Source organism: Ahaetulla prasina, chromosome 6, assembly GCF_028640845.1.
Source record: "Ahaetulla prasina isolate Xishuangbanna chromosome 6, ASM2864084v1, whole genome shotgun sequence".
In the NCBI taxonomy this organism is placed as follows: Eukaryota; Metazoa; Chordata; class Lepidosauria; order Squamata; family Colubridae; genus Ahaetulla; species Ahaetulla prasina.
In genome coordinates this window covers 114716652-114736973 of record NC_080544.1, presented here as the reverse complement: position 1 = coordinate 114736973, position 20322 = coordinate 114716652, and the positions used below count along the sequence as shown (strand labels likewise).

At 49.3% G+C, this 20322-nt stretch overlaps 1 protein-coding gene across 4 annotated transcripts in view; it reads right to left on the bottom strand.

Annotated features, from left to right (window-relative positions):
• OPA1 (OPA1 mitochondrial dynamin like GTPase) overlaps nt 1–20322 on the bottom strand; it is a 66201-nt gene that overhangs the window by 26686 nt on the left and 19193 nt on the right. For 2 of the 4 annotated variants that reach the window (XM_058189348.1, XM_058189349.1), the window contains 9 exons: nt 18115–18182; nt 11967–12101; nt 8879–8932; nt 7146–7250; nt 6703–6789; nt 1802–1915; nt 1608–1688; nt 495–569; nt 283–354 (listed from right to left, as the gene is read on the bottom strand). In XM_058189348.1, coding sequence (XP_058045331.1) covers nt 283–354; nt 495–569; nt 1608–1688; nt 1802–1915; nt 6703–6789; nt 7146–7250; nt 8879–8932; nt 11967–12101; nt 18115–18182 — 791 coding nt within the window. The remainder of the gene's footprint in view (nt 1–282; nt 355–494; nt 570–1607; nt 1689–1801; nt 1916–6702; nt 6790–7145; nt 7251–8878; nt 8933–11966; nt 12102–18114; nt 18183–20322) is intronic. The other 2 variants (XM_058189350.1, XM_058189351.1) reach the window with 1 other exon arrangement.

Below are 20322 nucleotides of genomic sequence, written 5' to 3'. Positions count from 1 at the left end.
GCTCTGACTGGATAGAGGGGAATGGAAGGATTTATATGAAAACATCTTTAAGAAAAAACAAAGGAAGTCCAGTTGCCTCTTGAAAAAACACCTTTGGGACAACCGTGACCTGGATGACTGAGAGTCTCCATAGACTTTCTACTTAGAGGTTTAAGTTTGTGGCAGGTCTGACCCACGGAGGTGAGGCTGACGGAATGATGCCTCAAGCCACCGGGGAGCTCTCCTTGGCCCCAGCGTTGCAGCAATGCCCCCGCCCTCCCCGCTCCAGCACAGGACACTTACACTGATGACGCCGGGCAAATCGACCAGCACCATCCTCTGCAAGCCAGGACCCTTGACACTGAGCGAGATGGTCTGCAAGGGAGACAGGGCAGCTTGAGAGAGAGAGAAAGGCCGGGGGGGGGGGGAGGAAGGGGGAAGAGCCCAGGGCATTTCTGGAAAGGTCCCTGTGGAAGTGGGAAAGGGCTCGAGGGCCGGAGGGGGCCAGGCCTCACCTCCGAGCTGACGGTGCAGCCGCTGCCCACGCTCTTCTTCATCCGGATCTCGATCTCGTGCCGCAAAGCCGCCAGCTGTTTCAGCAGAAGCAGAAAGGGGCGGAGTCAGAGGGAGGGAGGGGCTGGAGGAACGGGAAGGGGGCTGAGGGGCCCTGGGAAAAGTGCCTAAGGGCACTGCAACGGGTAGTCCTCGGCTCACGACCGTGCATTTAATGACTGCTTGAAGTTATGACAGCACTGAAAAAGCTTACGACCGGTCCTCGCACTTAGGGCTGTCGCAGGGGTCACATGATCAAAATTCAGGCACTTGGCAACCGGCATGTGCAACGTCAAATGTGATCCCCATCCGCAACCTTCCCAGCTGGCTTCCCACAAGCAGTGCAGGAAGCCAGGTTCGCGTAACAACTGTGTGAGTCCCTTAATCCCAGTGGCAAAAATGATCATAAAATTGGGTGTGATTCGTTTAATGACCGTATTGCTTAGCTATGGAAGTTCCGGTCCCTGCTGAGGTTGTAAGTTGAGGACTGCCTACACAGAGAGGAGAGGCACCCAGAGTGCAGACCCGTCTAGAGGGCCTCTACCAGGCGCCTCCCTGGACCAGCCCATTTCCTTAACAACTGTGCCAACTGGTCACTGAGAAGCTTCCTGTGCAGAAGCTATTTGGCAACAAATCAGTTTACCTGGCCCTCCCTCTGGGGAGCTGATCTTTGGCGCCTGACACCACACCACGGTCTGAATTCACGCGGAAAAGGCTCCAGGTGCTTCCCTTCACCTGGAATGCTGTGATTCTGTCCCATCTTCCCCTTCTCAACAACCTTCTCCCAAGAAGAGGAACTGGGAGATACAGCTAGAATTCCCTAGAAGCGCCAGGCGCTACAAGCACCTAGAAGGGAGGGGCACCACAGCCTCTTTCAGCGACATGGACATCGCTCCTCCCTTAAGGAAGCCTTCGGCCAGGGCCCATTTTGGAATGAGCTGACTTCTCGTGACACTGAAGGACTGAAAGGTCTTGCGACTCCTGGCAGATCATTCATCCTGCGGGCTGTGGGGGATGATTGAAGGAAAAAACCGAAGCACAAACCCTCTGGCAGCATTCTGCTCCTTGAAACTTACATCTTCCTCCTTGTTCAAATCGAACTCGCGAGAACTGTCCTTGAATACGGCCACATGGTGGGGACCTTCGCTGAGGGTGACCTGAGGTCCAAAGTGGATTCAAACAAGGGAAAGTATTAAGCAGCTGAGCGGGTCTCCCTGGATCAGGCTCCCCTTCTGGAAAGCTTGCGGTCTGGGGACTGTAGCATTCCTACCTTGACTGGTGAGCGTGTCATCATTTCTCCTGAGCCCCGAGGGAAGATCCGGGCTTGAGCGATCATTTCCAGCACGCTGGTTTTGCCAGCACTCTGATCTCCCACCACAACTACCTGGAAGGCAAATGCTGGGTTTTTCAAAGAAACAGAAGGATTTCTGCTGAGTTGGGACAAATGGCGTTTTTATCCATGGCTCCAGAATCCTGCTTCTATACCAGGCAGCTTTCTGAATGCCAAACCAAGCTTTTCCAGCGTTCCACTAGAGAGGATCCAATGACATCAAGATAAATTCCATCTACATATAGTCTACTTGGGATGCCCCCAAAGCAGCCAGTTATTGCCTACTACACTAACAATTTGGGCTTTATCCGCTATCCCACCACCATAGCACTAGCACTAGCTCTAGCTCTGGGATGAGTTTGATACTGTGGCTCCTGAGGACGTGGACAGGCTGCTGGGAAAGCTGAATGCCACCACATGCTTATTGGACCCGTGTCCCTCCTGGTTGGTGCTGGCCACACAGGAGGTTACAAGAGGCTGGCTCCAGGGGATTATTAACACTTCTTTGATGGAGGGTGTTGTTCCTACCGCCTTGAAAGAGGCGGTGGTGAGGCCCCTCCTCAATAAGCCTTCCCTGGATCCAGCTGTTTTGGGAAACTACTGTCCCGTCTCCAACATTCGCTTCGTGGTGAAGATTGTTGAGAGTGTGGTGGCACGTCAGTTACCCCAATACCTGGTTGAAACGATCTATCTGGACTCGTTCCAGTCCGGCTTTCGACCTGGGTATAGCACAGAGACGGCTTCGGTCGCGTTGGTTGATGATCTCTGGAGGGCTCGGGACAGAGGTTATTCCTCCGCCCTGGTCCTTTTAGATCTCTCAGCGGCTTTTGATACCATCGACCATGGTATCCTGCTGCGACGGTTGGAGGGTTTGGGAGTGGGAGGCACCGTTTTTTGGTGGTTCTCCTCCTATCTCTCCGACTGGTCGCAGACGGTGTTGACAGGGGGGCAGAGATCGACCGCGAGGCGCCTCATGTGTGGGGTGCCGCAGGGTCGGTTCTCTCACCTCTCCTGTTCAACATCTATATGAAGCCGCTGGGTGAGATCATCAGTGGTTTTGGGGTGAGGTACCAACTGTACGCTGATGACACTCAGCTGTACATCTCCACCCTAGGCCACCCCAACGAAGCTGTCGAAGTGCTGTCCCGGTGTCTGGAGGCCGTGCGGGTCTGGATGGGGAGAAACAGGCTCAAGCTCAACCCCTCCAAGACTGAGTGGCTGTGGATGCCGGCATCCCGGTACAGCCAGCTGCAGCCGCGCTGACTGTTGGGGGCGAGTCATTGGCCCCAATGGAAAGGGTGCGCAACTTAGGCGTTCTCCTGGATGGGTGGTTGTCCTTTGAAGAACATCTGATGACCATCTCCAGGAGAGCTTTTTATCAGGTACGCCTGATTCGCCAGTTGCGCCCCTTTCTTGACCAGGATTCCTTATGCACAGTCACTCATGCTCTCGTCACTTCTCGCCTGGACTACTGCAATGTTCTCTACATGGGGCTCCCCTTGAAGTGCACCCGGAGGCTTCAGCTAGTCCAGAATGCGGCTGTGCGGCTTCCGACCCGGTTACAGCACGGAGACGGCTTTGGTCGCGTTGGTGGATGACCTCTGGAGGGCCAGGGAAAGGGGTTGTTCCTCTGCCTTGGTCCTATTAGATCTCTCAGCGGCTTTTGATACCATCGACCATGGTATCCTGCTGCGCCGGTTGGAGGGATTGGGAGGCACCGTTTATCGGTGGTTCTCCTCCTATCTCTCCGACTGGTCGCAGACGGTGTTGACAGGGGGGCAGAGGTCGTCCTCGAGGTGCCTCACTTGTGGGGTACCTCAGGGGTCGATTCTCTCGCCTACCCTGTTCAACATCTACATGAAGCCGCTGGGTGAGGTCATCAGTGGTTTCGGGGTGAGTTATCATCTGTACGCTGATGATACTCAGCTGTACTTTCCACCCGGACCACCCCAGCAGGCGGTGAAGTGCTGTCCCGGTGCCTGGAAGCCGTGCGGGTCTGGATGGGGAGAAACAGACTCAAGCTCAATCCCTCCAAGGCGGAGTGGCTGTGGATGCGGCACCCGGTACAGTCAGCTGCACCCGCAGCTGACTGTTGAAGCAGTTAGTGGCCCCAAAGGAGGTGGTTCGCAACTTGGGCGTCCTCCTGGATGGTCGGCTGTCCTTTGATGAACATCTGGCGGCCGTCACCAGGAGGGCCTTTTACCAAGTTCGCTTGGTTCGCCAGTTGCGTCCCTTCCTTGACCGGGGTGCCTTATGCATGGTCACTCACGCTCTGGTTACGTCTCGGCTGGATTATTGCAATGCTCTCTACATGGGGCTGCCCTTGAGGTGCACCCGGAGGCTGCAGTTAGTCCAGAATGCAGCTGCGCGAGTGGTAATGGGAGCCGCTCGTGGCTCCCATGTAACACCACTGCTCCGTAGTCTGCACTGGCTTCCTGTAGTCTTTCGGGTGCGCTTCAAGATCCTGGTTACCACCTTTAAAGCGCTCCATGGCTTAGGACCCGGGTACTTACGAGACCGCCTGCTGTTACCTTATGCCTCCCATCGACCCGTACGCTCTCACAGAGAGGGCCTTCTCAGGGTGCCGTCCGCCAAACAATGTCGGCTGGCGGCCCCCAGGAGTAGGGCCTTCTCTGTGGGAGCACCAACGCTCTGGAATGAACTCCCCCCTGGCTTACGTCAAGTGCCTGATCTTCGGACCTTTCGTCGTGAGCTAAAAACATATTTATTCATTCAAGCAGGACTGGCATAAATAGTTGATTTTAAATTGGGGTTTTAGTAATATTTTAAATTTTTAAATTTTTTAAATTATCGGCCGTTTAGTAATAGTTCATTTTAAATTCTTTTAATTGTATATATTCTGTATTTTATTTTGGCTGTACACCGCCCTGAGTCCTTCGGGAGAAGGGCGGTATAGAAATTTAATAAAATAAAATAAATAAATAAATAGAGGGAGCCACTCATGGCTCCCATATAACACCTCTCCTGCGCAAGCTGCACTGGTTGCCTGTGGTCTTCCGGGTGCACTTCAAGGTGTTGGTTACCACCTTTAAAGCGCTCCATGGCTTAGGACCGGGTTATTTACGGGATTGTCTTCTGCCACCATTTGCCTCCCATTGACCTGTGCGCTCCCATAGGGAGGGCCTCCTCAGGGTGCCGTCAGCCAAACAAAGTCGGCTGGCGACCCCCAGGGGGAGGGCCTTCTCTGTGGGGGCCCCTACCCTCTGGAACGAGCTTCCCCCAGGACTTCGTCAACTTCCTGATCTCCGGACCTTCCGCCACGAGCTGAAGACTTATTTATTCTTCCGCGCAGGACTGGCATAGAATTAGTATTATTATTTGTAATTTTAAATGGGGTTTTATGGTTTTATGTATTTTAATTTAGGGGCCAAATTTAATAAGTTTTTAGCAGTGTTTTTATTTGTGTTGTATCCATTGATTGTTGATTTTATCTGGCTGTGCACCGCCCTGAGTCCTTCGGGAGAAGGACGGTATAAAAAATAAATAATAATAATAATAATAATAATAATAATAATAATAATAATAATAATAATAATAATAATAATAATAATAATGATGATGATGATGATGATAATAATAATAATAATAATAATAATAATAATAATAATAATAATAATAAACTTGCGTACTGCTTCACAGTGCTTTACATCCCCCTCTAAGCAGTTTAAAGAGCCAGCCTCTTGCCCACAACAATCTGGCTCCTCCTTTTACTGACCTCGAAAGGACGGAAGGCTGAGTCAACCTTGAGCCTGGTGAGATTTGAACTGCCGAATTGCAGGTAGTTGGCAATCAGCAGAAGCCGCCTGCAGTTCTGCATTCTCACCGCTGTGCCACCGAGGCTCATTGCAACCTTCCTTTTCCTCACAGCTCAGCTGGAAGATGTCAAGCTGCCCATTTTCAGTATGAATGCAAATGCCACCCCCGATGGTCTGCCGCCTGGTCAGGAACAACCCTGGCCTGTATGGGAATCGCTAAACAGGCTGCACACCGCAGTAGGAAGATCAAAGGACCATGTAAGGAAACAGGGCCTCCCTAGCGGAGATGCTGTGTGTGAATGTGGAGAAGAACAATAGGCAATGCTGCACACCAGGCCCTTCAGCAGCCCCACAGCTGCTGGCGAGAGAAAATGCTGTCGACGTGACTGGGCGAATGTCACATAGTTTTCATCGTATTTGTTCTACCTACTTTTTACTTGTGTTATATTTCAATGACCTATTTTATATGCTCAGTGTCGAATCCCAAAAAGGCAAGTAGACTTCCCTGGTTTTTTTCCCTTGAAAACATTTCACTCAGAAATGTTCATTTTGCTTCTCATCCAAGATGCTTCTTCAGTTCTGGATGAGAAGCGAAATATCTTCAAGCAAAACCAAGAAAGTCCAGTTGCCTTTTGGAAAAGCACCTTTGGGACAACCGGGGCCTGGATGACGGAGAACCTCCATAGACAAGGGGAAGAGAAACGTCTCCCTCGAAGGAATACTGAATATCTAATGTTTATCTCAATCATCCAGGTCAAGTTTGTGCTCTTTCCAAAAGATGTCCGGACTTCCTTGGCCTTTTCGCTTGTCATCCAGAACTGAAGAAGCTTCTTGGATGAGAAGCAAAATGCTTTTAAGGGGGAAAAATGAAAGTCCAATTGCCTTTTGGAAAAAGTACCTTTGGGACAACCAGGACCTGGAGAATGGAGAATTTCAGTGGACACTCAGTGTTGAATGATGTACGTCCAGGTGCCATTCAGTGTTGAATGACATATGTCTGTATGTCTCGGTGTTTCTGACAAGAATGAAGAAAAGTGTGAACGCAGAGGCTCATCTCCGACTTACCCGAGGCAAGTGGTCGTGGGTATTGTAGCTAGCATCGTAGTCTGACAGAGTGTCCAGGACTTCAGAGTACATGTCAATCAAAGATTTCTAGGGAAGAAACAATGAAGTGAGTGATGCCGAAGCCAGGGAAGAAGGGAGGATCCCACTCTCATGGTCTCATCTCTTGCCACAATTATAGACACACACAGAGAGCCACTGCAGTGCAGGACACCAGTTGAGGGACTGGGGTGGGAAGGTTCCCACCCTCCCTCCCACCCACCCAGTCAGTCAGTCAGTCAAGCAGGGATGTTGTGGACCCCGTCAGCCGAAGGACTCTGACTGGTGGGGGTCTTGGCGGAGCGGCTTCCCTGCCATTGCCACCCATGGGAAGGGGTGTTTTTAACAAAGTGAAAACCGCCACCAGAAATGAGGCAGGAGCAGGGGAGGCCCTCTGCATCCCTTACCTTCACCTTCCTCTGATGAATGCCTTTCTCGTCCTTCTGCAGGACTATCTTCCTCAGCTCTTTGTTCTCTTTCTCTAGACGCTCAAGCATCCGTTGGTATTTCAGCTGCCAAGAGACCCAAGTGGTGAATGTTAAAGACTTGAGAGGGAAGTGCAGGAGACGAGAAGGCAGGGAGATGAAACAGGCTGATGCCCAGGCTGCTGCTTCTCTCTCTTACCCAGCCCAAGGACGAGCAATAATGTAGCAAGAAAAATAGAATAGCAGAGTTGGAAGGGATCCTGGACGTAGTCTAGTCCAACCCCCCTGCTGAAGGAAGAGACCCTATATCATGTCAGACAAATGGCTGGCCAGCCTCTTCCATAAAACTGCCAGCGATGGGGCACCCACAACTTCTGGAGGCAAGTCATGCCACTGATTAATTTTTCTCACTTCTCCTTAGTTCTAGGTTGGATCTCTCCTTGATTAGTTCCCATCCGTTGCTTCATGTTCAAAAGATCTTGAATTCCTTCAAAACACTGTGCTTTGCTTCTCAGGAAAGGTAAAATAGTTATCCAGTAATGGTACTTTCAAGAGGTGGTTGGGGTCACCCTCAACCCTGTCCGAGTCTTTCCCAAGAAATGTTCATCTTTTGGAAGGGGAAATTAACCAGGGCGGTTCACCGGGATGGAAAACTCAGGTAGCTTCATGGTTAGAAACTGACCCTCACCTGGATGGGCAGCCTGGACCTCCCCTGTTCCCAGTGGGTGGTGGTGGTGTCACATGGCTGTCAAAAACACACTTCTAAGAAGGCAAAACCACTGGTAATGCAGACAGCCTCCACAACTAAAAAGGAAGCCACACACGTAAATATTTAGGGCAGAGATATCTAACCATGACAACTTTAAGACTGGTGGACTTCAACTCCCAGAATTAAGTCCATCTGTCTTAAAATTGCCAAGCATCCTCTGGTTTAGGATTCGCTTTGTTTTTTAAAGAGACTGACAAAAATGTCCCAATTAGTATCAATGTGTAGATAAATGGTATATTAAATTTAAGAAATATTTAAAAATGAATCTGATTGTATTTTTATATGGCATTTCTCCTCCTCCGCAAACTTCAATGGCAAAATAAAATGCAGAGGGTTAGAAGAAGAGATTTTAAAAATATCCTAGAAGAGTTTCTGTCAGGTTTAAAAAACCAAGGACATGTGAAGTTCCTCCTGAGTAATTTCTTTATTTCTATTTGCTTACAGATAGAATCTGCAATGACCATAGAGATCCTCTGTGAATTGCTAGGAAAGGTATCTTCTTAGTCTCTTCCTGCCCAACAGACATTTCAAGGTCTGCTCCTTCTTTGTCCTTTGGGAGGGAGACCCTCCTGGAACCACCCCAAACTAAATTCTACCAGCTTTCAACAGCTGGACAAGAGGGATAAGTGATAACGTTTATTGCTGCAATTGAGTTGGGAAGCAAGAACACTCAATGCACCAACCAAGCATCGGGGACTCAGATCTGGATCTCTGGCTTCATGCATCTCAAGGGTGCAGCAGTGACTGGCCCCAGCCTGATTCCCCTCAAGACTGGTACATCTGGCTCTCAGTGGGTTCTACAGGGCAGGGGGGGATCTCACCCAGAGAGCTGCACGCTCCCCAGGGATCAAAAGTTCAGAGGGGGCTACACTGATCTTGCCTTGTTTTTTCACCTCATTTGGCCAATTAAGATTCTGGGCTCTCAACAACCACAAAGTTCCCTTACCTGCGTTCGTAGTAATTCTTCCTGAAGTTGATCGACCTTTTCTTTATCAGAAACCTGCAATAGCAAAAGGACACAGAACGCATGGTGGGCATTTCAGGTGTTACCTACGTCTATATTGTGGGATAAAACTTTGTTTAGCCTTTTTATTGTTTTAATATTTGTTAGATTGACAAGCCCCATAGGAGTGGGTGGCTATACAGTACAAGCTGAAATTATCAATAAAAAAAAATCCAGATGAAAGAGATCATAAGCTTTAAGAGTCATTGTTTTACAAGAACAATTTGGTCAAATTGGACAGCTTGGACTTAAAACTCATTCCTAAGAGCATTTTGCTCTAATGGCTGCTACACTTACTCAGGTGCCTTATTTCTAAAAGCAGATGTGGATTTATTAGCAGTGCACTTGAGAAAGCTACTATCTTGGGAACCAGTGTTTTTAAGTCTGCACTAATAATATGGCTAATATTTCCAATTCCACCAATCCCTGCTCAAAAAAATAAATAAATCTACTGAGCTATTAATAAAGAGGTTTTTAAAAATGATACTCACTAGGCTTTGATTTCACAATTTGGGGAAAATATTTGCTTTATATTCATTAATCTCTCTTCCATGTATTTCATACCACTGGTTGTGCTTCAAAAAGTCTCAACTAGGCACAGCTCCAGCGAGTGTTAGCAGGAGCTATTCTAATGTTCAAAATAACAAGTGGTCTAAACTTAAGAGGAAAAAAATTGGTGTTTCTTTTTTTATACTATGCACCAGAATGGTGTTCTGTCACTCCTTTGGGGACAGAGCTTGCAGCCATCCAACAGGGAGAGCCTCTCCGTCTGAATGCTTTCAACTGCCATCAGCCGAAAAGCAGCCCCGGGCAGCAGCTGCCGGAGGAGCGGTGGCCCAGTAGCTACGAGGGAGAGTTCTGGTATACAGAGTTCTGTAGGAAGGACACAGTTCAAGCAAGAAACCTGGTCTGTTCTCATCTGAGCCTCTCTTACACTCCAAAGTGATGGGCAGATTTTTCAGCATGGCCGAGAAGCACCCAGAATAATGCTGTGCAAAAGGTTTATACTTTCTGCACCTCCTGCTTCTCCAGAACAATCACTGAGCTGCTGGCCAATTATAATGCCTTCTTCTTTGCTTTATGAACAATTGGCCGTGTGCAAAAAATTGGAAAAAAAGCATCTCCTTTATTTAAATATGTGACTAGAGATGTTCTGCTTTGTCAAGTAAGAGCACCTTGGTCTAAGACAGGAGTGTCCAACCTTGGCAGCTTTTAAGACTTGTGGACTTCAACTCCCAGAATCCCCCTTGCATGCCGTCAGCACATGAAGGATCCTTTGTTTGTCGGCTGGATGCTCAGAACTGAACTTTAATGGACGGCCACCTCCAGTGACGGAGCACCCACAACCTCTGGAGGCAAGTCTGGGGAATTCTGGGAGTTGGAAGTTCACAAAGTTGCCAAGGTTGGAGACTCCTTGGTCTAAGACATGGCAGCCAGATGTGAAAGACCCTGAAAACAGACCAGGAGGAGTTTGCAAGAGCCTTTTCTCCCACTGCTCCCTTGCAGCTGGGATTGTCACGGAGGCCACAAACACCATCCACACAGGAGCCACTCTTAACATCATCCTTGGGGTGGCCACCCATTGAAGTTCAATTCTGAGCATCGTGCTGACAAACGGAGGACGATTTCACGTGCTGATAGACTGGAAGGAGACGAAAAAGCTCCATGCAACTTAACCCAGGGGGGAAGATGGCAGCTCTCTTCAAGTATTTGAGCAGCTCATCATCTGCCTCTCGAGTGGGAGGACAGGAGCCAAGGGGCCGGAAGGCTTCTCCGCAGGGACAGCACTGTTCAGCAACGGTCCAGGCTGCCAGAGGAAGCTGGGCTGCTGAAGCAAAGCCACCACTGGGTGATGCACTGAATGGAGCTGATTGAATCTTATGATGAGGAAAGCCCTCTCCAGTTGAAGGAGCCTAACTCTGCTTCTTCTCCACAAGGGAAAGAAAGCTGAGTGGACTGCAGCAGCTGGCAGCCTTTGACCCTTTCCTAGAGCAGGGAACGAGTGGGATGGCTGAAAAAAAACGAGACGGTTTTGCCTGTGGGTTAATCCGTTTCTCCCCAAGAAAAGATTTCTGGCCTATAATAAAATCCAAGGTAATGGTGAGCACGGCCTGCATGTGGAATAGAAGATCCCTGTTCCTTGGCTCACCGAAAGCAGATTCAAGCAATAATCACCATCCAGGACTAAAGTACAAATTAAAAAACCATCAAGCTTATCTCCGGTGACTGTGCAGCCATTAAAAGCACTGGAAGAGTTAAATATTAAAAAGAATTTTCATCATTGGCTCAGTTGGATGACTGGATCTTTCCAGGAGGAAAGTGCGCCACCGTCTCCTCCAGGTGAGCCTTGTGGCCCTTCCATGCTGCCTCTCTGACTGGCTCAACTTACTTGATGGGGTGAGGGTGCAGGCTAGGCTCCAACAGGGGGTCTCGGAGTCCATTTGAGACCCAGAAAATTTTGGGCCACAACCTGCCATGGGACCTCTCCAGCTGTCTGGCCTCTTTCCTCAGCTCCGAGCTCCCTCTGCCGTTCCCACCCTGAGTCCCCACATCTTGTGTGAAGATTCTTCAGAAATTTCCCGGACTTTCAAATCCAGAGGCTCTCTCATAAAATGGGCAGGATCTGAAGTCCAGGGGTGACCTCCGAAAGCAGCTTTACCTTCTTACTGCTGATTTCCAGTGAGCCCAGCCAGACAAGAGGCCACCAACACGTGACAAAGACCAAGAGCTTTTTGTCCCCATCCAACGGTCTCCAAAAGTTGATTAAAAAAAAGCGAGGAGGAGCCGGTGGGAATTTCCCCAGGGAAATTAACGTCCCTTTTGTGAGAATTAAAAAGGCAGGAATCCACATGCTAGAAAGACGAACCCGGGATGAACCAACGGATGAGAGCAGAAATCCCAGCCACCAGAGCGCAATCACTGCCAAGGGTCTGATTGGGTGAAAGCGAAAGGGGAGGTGGGTGGTGGGTGGGGAGGAGAGCAGGAGCCCCACCCTCCCCAAGGCCTGCCTTGTCTGTCTGAGAGCCATCACCTTGCGCTTCTGCTGGGAGGAGGAGGAGGAGGAGGAGGAGGAGGAGCCTGGCCCAAATTGGTCAGCGGCCCTGCGGACATCCTCTTCGTGCTGCTGGATTTGCTGCTGCAAGAGAATGAGCTCGCCCAGGAGACCCTGCCGCACACGGGGGTGAAGAGGGGGAGAAGGAGAAAAAAAACGGAGGTGAGGGGGGCAATGATGTTAAACCAAAAGGTGCAACACAAAGACAGGGCAGCAGACACACACACACACACGCACGCACGCCAGAACCGGCGTCGGATGGAAGAAAGGAGCCTCCTTCTAGGGACGGTCAGGAGAGGCTGAGCACATTCAGGGTTTCCCCGAGGCGACATCAACCAGGAAAACGGGGAACCTCTGAAGTCTCCAAGTATGAAATTCCTCTGGGGAATATTTGGGACTGTCCAGACAATCGCAACTTGTGTTGAAAACTTGCAGGAGAAAGAATCCAATCATGACTCTCTCCCCATCATGCCACAGTTATACAACGTAACACCTGCGCAACCGACACAATTTCTGCCAACATGGGTGGCTTTCCGTTGTCTGAGTGTCCTTTTTTAACCACGTGTCTGGAAAGGCCACTTTCGCCCTGATGCTCCCAGGAGCACAAAGCAGCCGCAGCCCCAGGTGAGGTTTGGATGCCCGTCTTTGGGGGAGATGAGCTACTGATAAATGAACGCCGCCCATCCTTGGTGCTCTCAAAAAACCTTCTGCACCAGAGATGGCCCTTGATGAGCATCCGTGTGGGTCCAAGGCAGATAAAACCTCCTCCAGGTGAGGTTAATTGGGGAGAGGGGCAGGAAGGCCTCCCTTCCCCCAGACAGAAGCCTCCCCACCACCTCCAGGGCAGCAACAGAAAGAGGTCTGGATGATTGCAGAATTGGCATCACTGGCCTGAAAGGCTACTTTTCTCCGGCTTCTGCCTGTCCAGGATAGAGAGGGAGACCCCTCTCTTCCTTTGCATTTCCAACCAGGGGCCACTGCTCCAAGGGAGCAGGGGAGGAGGAGGAGGGGTGGTGGTCTCACTGTAGTGAAACCACCCTTGCCAAAAGCTAAGCCTCTTTCCACTGAGTCCTCCTCCCACCAAGATGTTTATGGAAACGTAGCTCCAGATGGTCTCACAGCCCAGTCCTGCTTATTTTGGGGGGCTCTGCAACGTACAGTACCCCCAGTGGCAGATCCGAGCACAGCGCAGAGCACGACAACAAGTACAGAGCCCCTAGAACTGAGGGGGCCTCTCGTATGGGGCTTCCTTCCTGGTTCATCCCCCTCCCCTTACAGCGTCCAAAGACCCTCGCACCCCCTCTGCTGCTGCTCCTGGGGCGGGACATCCCAGGCCCCCCGGCCACGAAGAAGAGATGCACAGTGCAACACACAGACAAAGCAGGGACACAGGCGAGGGGCTGCTTCACTCCTGCGTGAGGCTCCCACCCCCTTCTTCTTCTTCTGCTGATGGAATTGGGGCCTTCTTTGGTTTTTGGGGGGCTAAGCGGGGGCAGCACAAGTGAACCTTAACCTTTCTGCCCCCTTCAAGTGAACACCAGTCCTGCACAGGGTTCTGCTTTGGTCCTGCTGAAAGAGAACAAGCGGTCCCCAACCCAGCTCAGAGAGCACCAAGGACCCCTCCTTTCAACCCCGAGCTACGAAGATTCTCCTTCCTCTGAACTGCAGAATAGTGGGATGAGATATCATGCACAATCTCATGAAGGATTGTGAAATTATGGACGGTGAGATTTCCTCCTGCAACTGAAGGCAGGAGAAGTACCTCTGCAGACTTGGATGAATTCACAGATACTGTAACATCATATGTCAGCTTCTGTGAAGACCTATGTGTACCGACCAGGAACTTGCGAATATACAGTAACAACAAATCTTGGTTCACAGCTAAACTTAAGCAGCTACACCGTTCCAAAGAGGAAGCCTACAGAAAAGGTGATAAAATGCTGTACAATCAGGCCAGAAATGTATTAACAAGGGAGATCAGAGCAGCAAAAAGAGGCTACTCTGAAAAGCTAAAGAATCAGTTTTCAACAAATCAACCAGCAAACATGTGGAAATTCCTAAAAATATCACCGGCTACGGCAAACCTCCTTCCCAGGCTGAAGGAAATCAACAACTGGCAGATGATCTGAATGTGTTTTACTGCAGGTTTGAAAGGAAACTACAGCCACCTTTCTCCACAACCCTCATCTCAGACACACCAACAACAGCCAAGCCTCCTACAACTGACCCCATCCCACTAGGTTCACAATCCCTAGTGATCACAGAAAAAGAAGTGCAAGACCTATTTCACAGACAAAAGCCAGGAAAAGCTCCAGGCCCAGACAAGGTAACTCCTTCTTGCTTGCTTCTGTGCTGACCAATTGGCCCCCATCTTCACCCGAATCTTCAATAAATTGCTAGAGATGTGCTATGTTCCTTCTTGCTTCAAACGCTCTACTATCATCCCAGTGCTGAAGAAGCCCACCATCAAGGAACTGAATGACTACAGACCAGTTGCTCTAATATCTGTAGTCATGAAAGCCTTTGAAAGGCTAGTGCTGTTCCACTTGGAAACCATCACGGATCTGCTGTTAGACTGCTTGCAATTTGCATACCGAGAAAATAGATCAACAGATGATGCTGTTAATATGGCTCTGCATTACATCCTACAAGATCTTGAATCTCCAAAGACCTACACAAAAGTCCTCTTTGTAGACTTTAGTTCAGCATTCAATACCATCATTCCAGACACACTTCTAACTAAGCTAAACCATCCTACAGGTACCTGAACAGACTTGTAAGTGGATCACAAGCTTCCTAACAAACAGGAAGCAGCAGGTGAAGCTAAGCAAGATCACATCAAATACCTGTACAATTAGCACAGGGGCCCCCCAAGGCTGTGTACTCTCCCCACTTCTCTTCTCTCTGTATACCAATGACTGCATCGCTAACGATCCATCTGTTAAACTACTGAAGTTCGCATATGACACAACAGTGATTGGTTTCATTCGAGGCAATGATGAATCCGCATACAGACGGGAAGTTGAATGACTAGTCTCGTGGTGCGATTGGAACAATCTGGAACTGAACACACTCAAAACTATAGAAATGGTGCTAGACTTTAAGAGAAACCCTCCTATACCACCACCTCTTACAATACTAGACAACACAGTATCAACAGTAGAGACCTTCAAATTTAATTTCAAATTTCTAGATTCTACCATATCGCAACATCTAAAATGGGCAGTTAACATCAAAAACATCATCAAAAAAGCACAACAAAGAATGTTCTTTCTACGCCAACTCAGAAAGCTCAAACTGCCTAAGGAGCTGCTGATCCAGTTCTACAGAGGAATTATTGAGTCTGTCATTTGCACCTCTATAACTGTCTGGTTTGGTTCTGCAACCCAACAAGACAGACACAGACTTCAGAGGATCATTAGAACTGCAGAAAAAACAATTGCTACCAACCTGCCTTCCACTGAGGATCTGTATACTGCATGAGTCAAAAAGAGGGCTGTGAAAATATCTATGGACCCCTCACATCCTGGACATAAACTGTTTCAACTCCTACCCTCAAAACGCTATAGAGCACTGTGACGCTATAGAGCACTGCACACCAGAACAACTAGACACAAGAACGGTTTTTCCCCGAACGCCATCACTCTGTTAAACAAATAATTCCCTCAACACTATCAAACTAGTTTTAAGTTTGCATTGCTATTAATCTTCTCATCGTTCCCATCACCCATCTCCTTCCACTTATGACTGTACGACTGTAACTTTGTTACTTATATCATTACGATTTATATTGATATTGTTTCCTGATTGCTTACTTGTACTCTATGGCTATCATTAAGTATTGTACCTTATGATTCTTGATGAACGTATCTTTTCTTTTATGTACACTGAGAGCGTATGCACCAAGACAAATTCCCTGTGTGTCCAATCACACGTGGCCAATAAAAAATTCAATTCAATTCAATTCAATTCTTTTCTTTCCTATTCTATCGTGTGGCATCCCCTTCCCCGATTTTATCTCCCAGCATCAACCCTGGGAAATAGCTTCGGCTGACAGTGGCCCCCCCTCCCTTCTGCCAATCCCATGGGTGCTGCCGTGGGGAAGCCAAGCCAGAAGGGAGGAGGGTGGTGCAGTAGCTCAGCTTGGGGGTGGGGGGTGGGGGGGCTCCCAGCTTACCAACACAGAATGTTGGGGTGGCCACCTTCTGCCAGCAACCCTGGGCGAGACAGGGTGTGTGTATCCTCCACCCTCTCCAGCACAACTGTTGGGCACCAGCTTCCTTGCCAAGCCGGCCCAGAGCCTCTGCCCAGCACTACGGCAGGTGCTGTTGCTGCACGGCCCGGGGGGGGGAATCCTGTCTCCAATTTGACCCCCACAAGGCAGCATCCTAACCATCTGATTGGAGAGTGAAGGGTAGCAACTTCGCCCTTCCTTGCCAAAGAAACGAGAGCAAAGAAAAAACAAAAACAAAAACGGAGAGGCAAAAGGAGGGCAGCCCCTTCAGACCAGGAGCTTCACCTCTGCTGAAAGTACCTTCCTGCTCATCAAAGCAACGTGCGTGCCTGGTCTCAGGAGGGGGTCTCGGGCAGACTCTTCCCAACGGCCACACCTCCTGCTTCGCCTCTGCAAGACTGTCCAACATGCAAAATACTGAGGGGTCCTGGCTGCTCTCTGAGCTTGGCTGTTTTCTTGCAGATATTTCATGATCCAAACTAGAAAACATCCTCAATGCTCACTTGCAAATCCCCTTCCCTTCCAGCACTGATGATGTTCCCTAGTTTGGGTCACGAAAGATCTGCAAGAAAAGCACCAAGCTCAGAGAGCAACAAGGAGCCCTCGTTTTAACCTGAGCTACAAAGATTCACTTTTATTGATGAACAATATTAGCCCACTGAATCTCGGTCTGGTCCAGCCAGCCCAAGAGCTGGGGCACATCTGGGACTCCAGAGTAAAGGGCTGCGTAAACCACACCCGATACGCCCCACTCCTCTGACTTCCAGCAGCCTTTTCTGGGCTTCCCTTGAGCTTCCACCTTAAGCAAAAACACTGGGAGTAAATGTCACGAAAATTAATCCACATCCCGGCAGTTACTTTCTCATCCTCCAGGCTCCATGCAAAAGGCTGCTTAACCCCCAGAGGTTTTGGGCCTCTTCTGCTTTCTTGAGCCATCCCTCAGAGAGCCCACCATCTACCCATCTAAACGTCCAGAGCAAGAAGGGAAACGGGGTGGAGGCTAACTCCAGGATTTTCTGCTAGTCCTCAAGGGTCACCCTGTCATTGATTAGTGCAGGCAAAAATGGGGAGAGCAATTTCAACTAACCCCTGCTAAGGCTTTTAAACAACTGTTATTTTGTTCAATTACATTCTGAAATCTAGATACCCATTCCAAAGCAAAACATTCCGGAAACTTAAAATTATGCAAGTAAATGCATTTGTGACCTGGTGGGGAATGACTCATCGGCACTATTTCTCTGGATTTGGGAGAGCTCATTTTGGCAACCCAACTGACGGTTGAGAAAGCCCCTGTGCTTGGATGCCCTGAAACGCAGAGCCCCTCCCAGCCTTCCAGTCAGTCTAGGCCAGTGGTTCTCAACCTTTATAGTGCTGCGACCCCTTTAATACAATTCCCCACGATGTGGCGACCCCAACCATAAAATTATTTTCGTTTTGAATTTATTGCGCCTGAAGCCGCATTGGCTAGCGATCTGAACTGCTTGCAATTGCCTTGAGGACGGAGGCATTAAAGCGGAGACTCCTCTCCTATTAAGTTTATCGTGCCTGAAGCCAGATTAGGCTAGCGATTGGGAGTGATTGCAGCTGGCTTGAGAGGCAGACATCAGAGCAAAGATTTCTCTCTTTTTTAATTCATCGCGCCTGAAGCCAAATTCGGCTAGCGATTTGAAGAGCCTGCAGCTGGCTTGTGGAGTCAACCATTGGAGCGCAATTCTTCGACTCGCAAGTATACTTCCCATATTTCCGATGGTCTTAGGTGACCGCTGGCAAATCATCATTTGACCCCCAACGGGGTCCTGACCCACAGGATGAGAACCGCTGGTCTAGGCTCTGGCCGAGTCTCTCTCGCTCCCCCCCCTCCCCAAGAATTGGGTCTGCGCCTTCCCAGCTCACCTTCTTGTGCTGCTTGTCACTCTCGCCTCCCTGGTCAGTGGCTCTGAAGGCCGAGTCCCCCGAAGAACCTGGGAAGGGAAAGGAAGGAAGGGTTCCTGTAATGTACCAGCCAATTTCAGAAGAACCCAGATAAGCCACACCATTTCAGAAACAATCTGCTCCACGTTCATTCTGTTCCTTCCTTCCTTCTGGGGCCAGAAACCTGCCTGGGCCCTGCTCACCAGACTTACGATACTGGGGGGGTGGGGAAGCTACCGTATTCTGCAGTGAGGGAGCTCCTTTGAGAAAGGCAATCCTAGCAGTTTTCTCTTACGAGTCTGTCCATGGGACACTGGAAGTTCTCTCACGGGTTACCTGTCATCCCCGTTTTAAAATGCACCAATGGGGCCTAATTTCTCCAGGTAGTTGGTAAGGAACAGAGCACTACAGTAAAGCCACACCTGCTGTTCCTGGATTTAATCTCAGGCCAAGGGAAAGGCTGTGCCTGGCAGAGGCTGCGGAGATGCCAGGGCAGGTTTGTGGGGGTGGTTGGGGCCACCCCGTTTGATTAGGTTCCTCTGGCTGGACCCCTTTTGGACACCGTTTCCAAGCCCTGGGACAGTGGAAAGAGTCGCTTGAGAGTGGGATGGGCTGCTGCAATAAATGCAATGAATAAATAAAATCAAACTAAAATGGGACCAAGTTCAAGGGCTGCTGAAGCAATGGACGGCATGGGGAGGCTGTGCTGCCAAAGGGGAATTGGGAAAGAGGCACCTTTGAGCAGCCAGGGAGGCCACCGTTTTTGATATTATCAGAACTGAACTGGGGTTGGAGCTGTTACACAAAAGGCTGTTGCGGTGTGGATGTCCATTTCCCTCATCGAATTATGTGGAAAGAGCGGTTGCTTAATAACAATAATAAAACAATTAGCAGCAATTGCAAAACTCCTGATTAATAATCTAGAACTTTATTAACTGAGCCTGGTTTATCTCTTTCCAGCTAGCTTAAAGGTAGAGGGGAGGCTTTTTTGTGAAGGAGCAGACCTGCCTCAAGCCATTCCAGTTTGATGGCATGGAGGAAAATACGATTCATTCATTCATTCATTCACTTTTTACATTTTATATTTCTGAACCACCTTTTCCCCTCAAACCTCCCTTATCCTTGTCCCTGGAGATTCCCAGCCATCCAGGTCATGGTTGTGCCCAACGGTGCTTTTTTCCAAGAGGCAACTGGACTTCTGGTTTTTCTGTGAAGACTTTTTGCTTCTCATCCAAGAAACTTCTTCAGCTCTGACTGGATGCCTCTTGGATGAGAAGTGAAATGTCTTCAAAGAAAAACAAGAAAGTCCAGTTGCCTCTTATCGAAAGCAACTTTGGGACACCCCTAAACTGCTTTTTCAAAACGTTTCGCTCTGCATCCAAGAAGCTTCATCAGTTCTGATGGCAGGGGGGACGGAAGGATCCCCACCGTCAAAACCGATGAAGCTTCTTGGGTAAGGAGTGAAAAGTTGTTTTCTTCTTCCTCAAGGAAAAAACAGTCCAGGTGCCTCTTGAAAAAGCTCCTTTGAGCCCACTTTGACCTGGATGACTGAGACTCTCCAGAGATGAATATTCCACCGATAGTTTCCTGATTCTGATTTTGCTCCCTTGGGGCAGAGGGGGAGAAAAGGGGGATCCTGGGGAGGGTAGAGAACAGGAAGAGACGAGGAAACTGCAAGAGGAAAGCCGGGAAGGCGTAATCGGGAAAGTTAGCTTTGCAAAGCAGCTGAAAGAACTAGAAGAGGATTTGCTAGAGCAGGAAGGGAGGAGAAACACAGGCAGGTAGACGTGCTCAGTTCCCAAAATCTACCCGGAGGCGGCAGTTTATTTCAGAGCCAGCCGAGACTGGAAAAAGGCTTTAAAAAGGCCAGATGGTCTGTTTGTGCCACCAGAACTACTGGGGTGGGGAGAGGGGACAGTCTTCGGGTACAACGGATAATTGGTTAATTGAAGCAATTACTCAATGGACTAGCTTGCCTCCCAGGGTGGTGGGGGCTCCATTGCTGAGGCGTTCAAGAAAAGCCTGGACAGCTGTTTGTCCAGGGGTGGGATTCAGCTTATTCGGGCCAGTTTGGGAAAACCGGTAGCTCCGACGATCAGGTGGCCTCTATACTGACCTTTATTTCCTTTGTTTGAAGCCCAACTGAGTGGATTGCCACCACTGAGCACTTTTACTCACTGGGGCTGCAGT